We start from the raw sequence: 10,856 nt of genomic DNA, 5'->3' as shown, positions 1-10,856 counted from the left end.
CTTGAATAATGTACTTGATTAACTGTTAATATAGTTAGTATTGAGTTATTCAATCAATTTATTAGTATATCAACGGAATTAAGTTGCGATAAAATTATGCCAACCATTTACATTAACTCAGATAGTCAGGCCGCGCTGATGGCCTTAAACTCCAACTTAATCACCTCAAAGTTAGTAGAAAACTGCATGAGTCGACTAAAAACCCTAGGAGAACGAAACAGAGTAACGCTGAAATGGGTTCCAGGTCACGCGGGAATCGTGGCAATGAAAATGCCGACGAACTAAGCGACGAGCGGAGGGAACACAATATGGTCCAGAACCCTTTTGTGGCATTCCCAAAAGTCTCGCTTGAATGACCCTACATCTATTTAAACAAATCCTTTAGGCATGGTCAGACACGCCAGGATTAACTCATTCCAAAGCTCTCATAAAAGCCTATGACCGAAAATGCTCTAAGCAGATCATAGGACTGAGTAGGATCAAAATGCGCATCTTAGTTCGAGTCCTCACTGGACACTGCAGCTTAAACAAGCACTTGTCCACTATGGGACTGTCCGAATCAAGAACGCGCAGGATGTGCCAAGAGGTAGATGAAACGCCACCACACATTCTCACGGCTGCGGACCTTTGATGCGCAAGCGGAGCTTACACCTGGGCAAACACATCCTAAGCCCACAAGATGTAAAACATATCGCCTCCCAAAAGATACTGCAATTCCTAATGGATGTAGGACTCGGAGACGAACTGTAAGGAAAATAGCGGCGATCATTGTTTAATTTTACAACTTTTATCTTTGAACATCTACACTAGTTATCTTTCATCATCGAGGACGAGACAACAACGAGCATAATTAATAGTCAAACGAACTTACCTGTACGTGAAGTTCGACTGTAATTATGCGAAGTTGTTGTCTCGTCCGAAGATGATGAGTCCCACCCAAACCCTTGGTTATTGTAATAATTAAGAGTAAGTAATTACAAAACGCCCCAGTTGTAAAATTAAACCTAATTACTTTAAACTTGAATGAGTTGACAGGTATAGATGGCGTGGTGGGACCTAGGTACGACTGCGTTCAGAAATATTTTATTTTAGCTTTAAAATTGTGTGACGCCAGAGGATGTAAGCCGGGACTACACTAGTTATCTTTCATCATCTTCGGACGAGACAACAACTTCGCATAATTACAGTCGAACTTCACGTACAGGTAAGTTCGTTTGACTATTAATTGATGGTGAAAACGGGCATTGTCATATCGCTCTTATTATAACGGGCATTAGTTTCTTACTGCGTATAGCGGCAGACTAATTGAAAATCGAGTTTTAGTGTTCTATTTGCAGTATTGTTGCTCTATAGCAGTCTTTCCCAAAGTGGGCGATAACGCCCCCTTGTGGGCGCTGCAGGCTTAAAGGGGGGCGGTAAGAGACTCAGAAAAAAAATCGGGACGTTGTGTAGAGGCTTGGAAGGCATCATCTACTAGGAGGACTCTTAGACACCGACTGAGCTCGACTCTTGACTACAAAAATGGGGGGCGCTAAAAAATAATTTATTCTCAAAGTGGGCAGTAGACTAAAAAGTTTGGGAACCGTTGCTCTATAGACTCTATACACTTAATCCATAGCGAAGAATGAAAAGTGTTAGTCGTATAGTTCAAACTTTGTGAAGTTTATTAAATCGCAAATCTAATTCAGTTTGTGTACATTGTACAGAGCGGTAACGCGATGCCTACGACGCTGCACACGCCGGCGCCTACGCCCGACCCGCACGCGCCGCCCACGCCCGCGCCGCCCTCCGCGCCGCCGCCCAAGCAGGTCAGTGACCCCGCCGCATATGCAACACCTTAGTGGTTATGCTGTATGCAGTTAACACATGTTACGTCAATACGTAAAACTGAAAGTTGGGTCTTGACATTATTAATTTTGGGGTCCATTATAAGAGGTGCACCATAATGTAAATTTATCGAGATATTTTATCAATCATAGACTATCCATACGTATTTTAATTATGTATTGGCATGAAGCCTGAGGCCTACTGTTCATGGAGGCATCGGTTGATAGACCCGTTAGACGTTTGGTGTCACTTGCTTGCAGTTACCCCTAGGCTACACACATCGCTATAACCCGAAGATTCGCGCTGTCGCGATGTGTGTAGCCAAGTATTAGCGTATACTTCGGTGCTTTTTTGCATAGACACAAGACTTCGTTCCGCTGTCGCCCCATGTTATCGCGATGTGTGAGGCCCGTGGGTTACGAATACTATGAAACACTGTCGACGGTTCACCAACATCGTGCTCGCGTCGCTGTATTGCATAGTAGGCCTCATAGAGAGCCACTATACTTATTTATATTCCCGTCACCCTACAGGAGTCTCCATCAGCTGGCACCTGCGTCCCGCACCCGGGCGGCGGCGAGTGCGCGGCCGAGCTGTCGCGGCGGCCGGCGCTTGCCTCGCCCTCGCGCCGCCTCGACCCCGCCGAGGACGAGCACTCGCTGCACATGCTCTACGACTACAGCACCGTGCTCGCCTGGTCAGTGCTCCCACAGTCACTCCCGGCGCTGCCTCGCCCTCGCGCCGCCTCGACCCCGCCGAGGACGAGCACTCGCTGCACATGCTCTACGACTACAGCACCGTGCTCGCCTGGTCAGTGCTCCCACAGTCACTCCCGGCGCTGCCTCGCCCTCGCGCCGCCTCGACCCCGCCGAGGACGAGCACTCGCTGCACATGCTCTACGACTACAGCACCGTGCTCGCCTGGTCAGTGCTCCCACAGTCACTCCCGGCGCTGCCTCGCCCTCGCGCCGCCTCGACCCCGCCGAGGACGAGCACTCGCTGCACATGCTCTACGACTACAGCACCGTGCTCGCCTGGTCAGTGCTCCCACAGTCACTCCCGGCGCTGCCTCGCCCTCGCGCCGCCTCGACCCCGCCGAGGACGAGCACTCGCTGCACATGCTCTACGACTACAGCACCGTGCTCGCCTGGTCAGTGCTCCCACAGTCACTCCCGGCGCTGCCTCGCCCTCGCGCCGCCTCGACCCCGCCGAGGACGAGCACTCGCTGCACATGCTCTACGACTACAGCACCGTGCTCGCCTGGTCAGTGCTCCCACAGTCACTCCCGGCGCTGCCTCGCCCTCGCGCCGCCTCGACCCCGCCGAGGACGAGCACTCGCTGCACATGCTCTACGACTACAGCACCGTGCTCGCCTGGTCAGTGCTCCCACAGTCACTCCCGGCGCTGCCTCGCCCTCGCGCCGCCTCGACCCCGCCGAGGACGAGCACTCGCTGCACATGCTCTACGACTACAGCACCGTGCTCGCCTGGTCAGTGCTCCCACAGTCACTCAGCGGTAGAGCGGTCGTGGTCACGTTCAGGCGTTCACGTCGGTTGTGCGGCGGATACACGATCTCCCGTCATCTCTCCCTGTTGCCAGACTATCTGGTGCAGTCAGATACGCGGTTACCCACTGCGGATTTCACTTGTACCTCTAGCCTTTTTTATCCTAGGTAGTTGATGGCTTGGCTTACAGGCTACATCATGCATTGAGCATTTGAGCATTTGAACATTGAGCATGCATTGAGAACCGGTATTTTTGTAACTCTCGAACCGGTAACTACAGCAAAGCTAAAGCGTGATGTCCAGAAACTACTGACTAAAAACGTTTGTAAGTCATAATAACGTCACTACTCTGTTATTAAAAGTCTCTCGTCTCTTGAAAACTCGATTCCCAGACATGAGCATAATATGTAATTTCCATTTTATTCATGCGAGGGCACGGGCACGCCCACTATGATATTAAGCCTTGCGGGCGTGCGTCGTAATTCGCTACAGTATACATAACACGTCTTACAGCGCAGCAGTGTCATGCGAGACTAATGATTGTTGTGTTCAACGTAGGACGACACCATTTTACGACGCTTATAGCGTACTGACGTAGTTACTATCTTACCTAACCGACTTAGTTTACAATAAAATTCTCACTCCACGGGATTTTACAACAAAACTTTACGGTAAATAAGATAATTTTACCCTCCCGACGTTTCAACTCGGTTGCACGAGTCATGGTCGCGGGCAGTCATTTTGTTGTAAAATCCCGTGGAGTGATAATTTTGTAGTAAAAAATGCAACATAATAGTTTAAAATATTAGTTTACAATCTCACACGTTTTATTATAAACTGACGGAGTTCACAATTTCACGTTGACATTGTTGACATATTTGTTAAGTCTCTTCTTTTCTAAACTTGTGTTCTAGAGGTAAACGTGATGTAACATGCGAGGTCACGGCCACGCCCAATTTCATATTGAGCCTTGTGGGCGTGCATCTTAATTCGCTACAGTATACAGTGCACGTGTTTAGCGCAATAATGTCATTCGAGACTAGTGGTTATTGTGTAAAACGTAGACGACAAGACTTAAGAGTTCTTCTAGAGATCGTGGTGGTGGTAAGCACAGTACTCCCGCTGGCCACACGTGTTGGGGAATCCTGATGTTCGCATATTTCTCCATCAACATAAAAACTGCGGGTGTTAAAATTTTACTCTGCCGGAATCACTAGGCTAAAGTCCGGTCGCCGAGCACATAGAATTTCGTCCAATGACCCCAAGCTACACTCACTGCGGCCGCCCGTCTCACAGTCGCGACAGCAATATAATTACGCGCGAGCTATAAGAATGGGTAGCTTGAGGTTATTGGACGAAATTCTATCTGAACTTTATACACATAGTATTTCGTTAAATATCTGGCGACGACTTTGTATCCCAAGATATCTTTCCCAATGTGTATCAAACCAACCACGTGCCTCTCTAACCTTGATCTCCTCTCAGGCTGGACCACCCAGTGAAGCGGTTCAAGACGGAGACGCCGCTATTCCGCGAGGAGCTGGCGCTGGGCGCAGCGCTGGGAGCTGACCTGTACGCCGGGCACGACCACACCAGCATGGCCGCCATGCCCGCGCCGATCGACGTCAAGCAGGAGAAGGTGGACCACGTGAGTTCACACCATAAAGTTATATACCTAGCGGAATAAGCAAGAAAGGACTGAGCGAGCGAGATTTAACAGCAAACTTTTAACAACACTGTGTGATAAAAAGTGATACGTTATGCGATGTTACAGAACGATTTTTTGCAATTAAAACGAAATGTCGTTAGCATTCATTGGCACGCTGAAAACTAACACAAAATTGACATCCGGTGACATTCTAAAATCGGTTTCGTTTGACAGCTCGTGGTTCACACGTGACACACTTCTGTGTACTATATTCACAAAGTTACGGAACAATGTTCACGACTCATACTTAGTTGACTGCGAGCGAACGACAGAGCAGGCTATGGGGTTACCACATCCGCCGAAACGGCAATGCCATGGTCCTCTCCCTTCCCTTCACCCCGCATTCCCGCTGTCAGTTCTCGCCGGAACACGGACGCGACCGCGCGTCGACGTGTCGCTAACACTCTGTAATTTTGTACTTTTTAACCGACTTCGTGTTTATTTTTAATGGCGGCGCATGCTGTCAGTTTTTATTCCCAGCATCTTTCAAAAATCTCATTGATAGTTTCTTTTTTTTTTAAAAGTAGATACCCGTGAGGCTCATGCATTATTTCCTGTGCAGGAGGACGTAAAAGAGTACAAGAACCTGTTCACGTCGGACGGACTGTGCCCCACGCTCAAGGACCTGGAGCAGATCTTCGACAACTCCGACGACGCCAACAGCGGCGATGAGACGGTAAGACTTGTGAGTGTGCCCCTTTATACTCCTTATATGTTATACTTCTCATTCTCTTTGTCTGTGATTTCTGTCTTTGTGTGGGGAAATGGTTCTTATTGCCTATGACTTCAGTGTGTCAGAAAATGGTTGTCTTCTTTTGTGGTTCTGGTATTATTGATATGGTTTGAGGCTATTATTAACTTACTAAGGCCGAGTTGCACCACCAAACTTTAACCGTAACTATAACGATAACCAGTGTATTTTGGAATTTGACAGATTTTTGACGTTTGTAAAATGGTGCAACCCAGTTTAATTTACATATTTGCAAAAACGCTTATTGTTTCTTGGAGTCTTTCTTGTGTAATATGCCGACCTAACAATAAGCTATGTGAAACATAGACTCAATAGATTGGCTCCACAAGTTCTAGTGTTGACTCAACCGTCATTCCCTCGCCCCCAGCTGCAAGTACAAACGCCGCCGGACTCCAACAAGTCGGCGGAGGAGTCGCGCTGCGCCGGCGGGCGCTGCGTGCGCGCCGAGGAGCTCAGCAAGATGTTCCCCACGCCGCCCAGCATGGAGGCGCACGCGCAGCCCTCGCCCGGCTTCACGCTGCCCGACGACGCGCCCGCGCCGCACCAGCCCGGCGGCAGCCCGCCGCCCGACCCCATCGAGGCGAGTACACAGCTGGCCCGGCTCACAGAGCATGAGGCGCACGCGCAGCCCTCGCCCGGCTTCACGCTGCCCGACGACGCGCCCGCGCCGCACCAGCCCGGCGGCAGCCCGCCGCCCGACCCCATCGAGGCGAGTACACAGCTGGCCCGGCTCACTCCGCTCCCACCGAGTCACCTCCGTCTCCACCCGATACGTAGCCCTTACGTAGTTCTTAGATGGTTGGCAGTCCACAACAGTACCTTTCTCTAGAAACTTCCTACCCCGTACAACCAAACTGTGGAATGGACTGTTGTCTGCGGTGTTTCCGGACGGATACGACCTGCAAGCTTTCAAGAAGAGAGCGTATCTTCAACGTCCTGTAACGCCCCTGGGTCTGCGGGTGTCTATGGGCGACGGTAATCACTTACCATCAGGTGACCCGTCTGCTCGTTTGCCTCCTATCACATAAAAAAGCCCCGCCTACCACCCATATTAGTGAATCTGTAGTCGAAATAGTCGAGTACATCGTTGATTCGTTTCAAACCTATGTCGTCTATTACTGTCAGTGTAGTTTCCTGCGACCTTGACAAGATCGTCGGATTACGGAATGGGAGGCTTGCCTATACTACGTCTTCCGGTCCATGGTCGCCACTAGAGAACTTTTGTGACCCAGCAGTCATCAGTTCTACGAGTTATGTAGAATTCCCCGCCTACCGAAGATTTTTAAAAAATATTATAACCGGGTCTCCAGCGCGTGTTTTTCCCTACACAATCAACAAAAACATCTCAACATTAAAACATTTTTGGAGACAATTTTGTTGAATGTTGACATGTATTTATTGATTGTGTAGGGCAAAACACGCGCTGGAAAAACGGCTTAAGACCTATAACATTAAAATCTAATTCGTTCCTAAATATGCGACGTCATTTAACTTTGTTTCCGTTGCGCAGGACTGGTCGTACGTGTTCAAGCCGCCGACGCTGTACAAGTACGTGGGCTCGTCGAAGTACGCGCCGCTGACGCAGCTGCCCAGCCAGCTGCTGCCGCCGCTCACGCTGCCGCCCAATGCTGTGTACCGCCCGCGCGCCGAGCGCCGCGCCGACGCCGAGCGGGGTGAGTCTATTTTGTACCTTATATTGAACAAATAAAGGTAAAAGTTCATCGAAGGAAATTTTGTGCTTGGTTGGTTACGTCATCAACTTTTCACGAACTCCATTCACCATTCAGATAAAGGACATCATCCATTTTGGTCCAAAATCAAAAGTGGCGGCCAAAAAATAAAAGTGCTGTATTCTGATAGAATACGTCCGCCTTAGCATTTATTACTATGGTACCAAAGCTGTAGCACCACTGTGCATCGTAGTATTTGAGTTCTAAAAATATATGAAACGACTGACTTTGATCTCAAATACTACGACGCACAGTGGTGCTACAGCTTTGGTGTCATAGTAACAAATGCTAAGGCGGACGTATTCTGTCAGAATACAGCACTTTTTTTTTATTGGCCGACATTTTTGATTTTGAACAAAAAATGTATGAATCGTCGATGAATTTTAGATCTCAAATACTCGACGCACAGTGGTGCTACAGCTTTGGTGCCATAGTAACAAATGCTAAGGCGGACGTATTCTGTCAGAATACAGCACTTTTTTTTTATTGGCCGACATTTTTGATTTTGAACAAAAAATGTATGAATCGTCGATGAATTTTAGATCTCAAATACTCGACGCACAGTGGTGCTACAGCTTTGGTGCCCAACAATATTGGTGTTATTTGAAAGCCCAATAAATATCCTTAAAGAAAAATACATTTCATTTCTAAATAAATGATTAACATATACCATAAATGTGACTTGAAAATAGACCTCACTTTGGGCTCACCTCTGGGATCAATTAGACCAATTTTTATGGTTATAAAACCAAATAAAGATCTCACGTGTCCTCTTTAACAGATGGATAGCGATTAATCCCAACTTAACAGTTTTATAGTCATAAAAAATGGCTATAGCGTAACTACCTATTTTTTGAAGAAGTGACTCTGGATCCTTGTAAAGACCCATTTTTGGGGTAAAAACCTTTCCTTTAATGAAATGAAGTTTAGAACTAGGCTTTCAAATGGTACCAATGTTGGTGGGAAGTGGGGATGCATACGTTTGATAAGTGCTTGTCGCGGGAGGTGCGATTTATTTGATGCTGAGTGTAGTTATAATAATAAATAATAAAAATTGTTTATTATTTCCTACAACCAAAATTTCAAAGTTACAATTAAAATTAAAACTAGAGTAAATTAAATGCAGGAAACAATAGGCCATGAGGTTCAGCTCAAGCTGCCTCGAGAACAATCCCGGGCTGCGCTGTTTTTCAACCTTGCCCAGCTCGCTGAAGGTCAGTTAGAGCAATTCGAAATGGTGTTAGCTGACATAAAATACTATGCATCACTGTTACTGCTATTTTAGCTGTTATTATTACTGTTATTTTAGCCATAGGACGTCCACTGCTGAACACAGGCCTCTCCCAAGTTTTCCATACTGGCCGGTTGGTAGCGGTCAGCATCCAGTGCCATCCTGCTACTTAAGTCAAGTTGTACTTCTCTAAAATGATTTTACAATTGTAATGTAGTAGGACTTGATTTTGGTACTCAACGGATATAGCACAGGAACCGTTAAGTAATAGTTATCAATGCCTATACGCCTACATCTCATGTCGTTTTAACCCGTTCCTCTCATTCGCAGCGGGCGTAAAACGCAGCGCGTCACCATCAAGCGAGTCGCGGGAATCCAACCGAGGGCGTCGCGGCTCGGGCAGCGCGACGCCAGCGGCGGCGGGCGCGGCCGGCCCGGGCGTGGCGGCGTCGCCCGCGCCCGCGCCCGTGCCCGCGACCGCGCCTGAACCCGCGCCCGCGCCCGCTCACGCCGCCTGCCCGCTGCTGGTCAACGTGCTGTTGGCTGATACCGTGCTCAACGTGTTCCGAGATCATAACTTTGATAGCTGCACGCTGTGTGTTTGCAACGCGGGGCCCAAGGTGAGAAATGAAATTACTGTGCTACAGCTAATTGATACTCATATCAAACATTGCACACTGATGAAAAAAGAAAACAGTATTTTAGTCAAATCATTTACGTTTATTTATTATTGACAAAGATCTACCAACAACACATCTTTTCACAAACAAGTAATGCATGCAATGGTGACAAGACCAAAAGATACGTTACGTTGCAATGATTGTGATCATGTCTTCTGTTACTTTGGATAATAAACAGCACAAAAGAGTAATCATAAACATTCCTTAAGTCTTCCCCAGCCTTTTACTGTTGTCTGAAAAGTTTTTGCCAGTAAAAATACATTATGGTGACTAAATTTTTACTCTTAACAGCTTGTGTTTTTAATTTAGAAGTCTGATAAAGTCCGGTCGTCGAACACACTCACTGCGTCCGCCCGTCGCACAGTCGTGACAGCAATATAATTCGTGTGAGCTATAAGGATGGGTAGCTTGGGGTCATTGGATGAAATTGTATCTGCTCGGCGACCGGACTTCAGTTGATAGTGTTGGTAACAAGTTGTCTTATGTACCAGGTGGTGGGCAACATCCGCGGCGCGGACGCGGCCACGTACCTGGCGGGCTGCTCGGGCGTGCCGCGCTGGGACGCGGGCGCGTCGCCCGGCGCCGCCGACGACGAGCCGGCGCGCTGCACGTGCGGCTTCAGCGCCGTCGTCAACCGCCGCCGCGCGCACACCGCCGGCCTCTTCTACGAGGTACGTTGATGTTGGTTGGTGGTCGGTTAACTAACCACCTTATGTCACCTGCAGGTGGGCAGCTGACGAATCACCTTATATCGTCTACAGACGAGTGGGGCTTTGTAATGTGTATGTGGGATCGCAGATTCCAGCCGAGATGATTGGCGGTGGCATTCTCCAGCTCTGCCTTCCTGCTTGCCCTGATGATGAGTGTGTAACAGATATACACTCTGTCACCATTCAGATGTCTTGCAGTTTTTATTGCGGTGCCCAACCGTGACTGCTCAATTTCCCGTCCAGTCTCCTGAGTCGAGTGACATTGAAAGAAAATTAAATATTTGTATTTAGACAATTTTGAAATATCTGTCACGAATTTGTAACAAATATTCTACCGTTTTGTGTAAATTTGTCTACAAATTGTTGTTATTTAATTTGGGTTTCAATCCAGTCTTCTAAACTCTTTTTTCTCTTTCAGGACGAAATGGAGATCACGGGTCTGGCGCCAGAACCGGGAGGGGCGCTCGGGGCGGGCGGCGCGCGCGGGGGCGGGCGGCTGGCGGACGTGGCGGGCGTGGTGGCCATGCAGTGCGCCGCGCCCGCCGGCGGCGCCGCCTCCGCCCTCGCGCGCGCCGCCCAGCGCGCCGCGCAGCCGCCGCCGCCCGACGAGCTGCGCCTCAACCTGCTCGAGTGAGTACACACACACACGTCCCATGCAGTGCGCCGCGCCCGCCGGCGGCGCCGCCTCCGCCCTCGCGCGCGCCGCCCAGCGCGC

General features: G+C 48.9%; 1 protein-coding gene across 1 annotated transcript in view; it reads left to right on the top strand.

Moving 5' to 3' along the window:
• The first annotated feature begins 2,532 nt into the window (after window positions 1-2,532).
• The window catches only part of LOC114361822 (mediator of RNA polymerase II transcription subunit 13-like), a 28,986-nt gene continuing 20,662 nt past the window's right edge, over window positions 2,533-10,856 (top strand). Inside the window, exons 1-9 of the mRNA XM_028317011.1 lie at window positions 2,533-3,315; window positions 4,817-4,979; window positions 5,602-5,724; window positions 6,158-6,277; window positions 6,407-6,499; window positions 7,301-7,463; window positions 9,082-9,371; window positions 9,923-10,102; window positions 10,560-10,771. Coding sequence (XP_028172812.1) covers window positions 2,606-3,315; window positions 4,817-4,979; window positions 5,602-5,724; window positions 6,158-6,277; window positions 6,407-6,499; window positions 7,301-7,463; window positions 9,082-9,371; window positions 9,923-10,102; window positions 10,560-10,771 — 2,054 coding nt within the window. The 5' untranslated portion in view covers window positions 2,533-2,605. The remainder of the gene's footprint in view (window positions 3,316-4,816; window positions 4,980-5,601; window positions 5,725-6,157; window positions 6,278-6,406; window positions 6,500-7,300; window positions 7,464-9,081; window positions 9,372-9,922; window positions 10,103-10,559; window positions 10,772-10,856) is intronic.

The sequence above is a fragment of the Ostrinia furnacalis genome, unplaced genomic scaffold, assembly GCF_004193835.3.
Source record: "Ostrinia furnacalis isolate ACB-3 unplaced genomic scaffold, ASM419383v2 OfSCF6002, whole genome shotgun sequence".
In the NCBI taxonomy this organism is placed as follows: Eukaryota; Metazoa; Arthropoda; class Insecta; order Lepidoptera; family Crambidae; genus Ostrinia; species Ostrinia furnacalis.
This window is presented reverse-complemented; position numbering and strand designations above follow the sequence as displayed.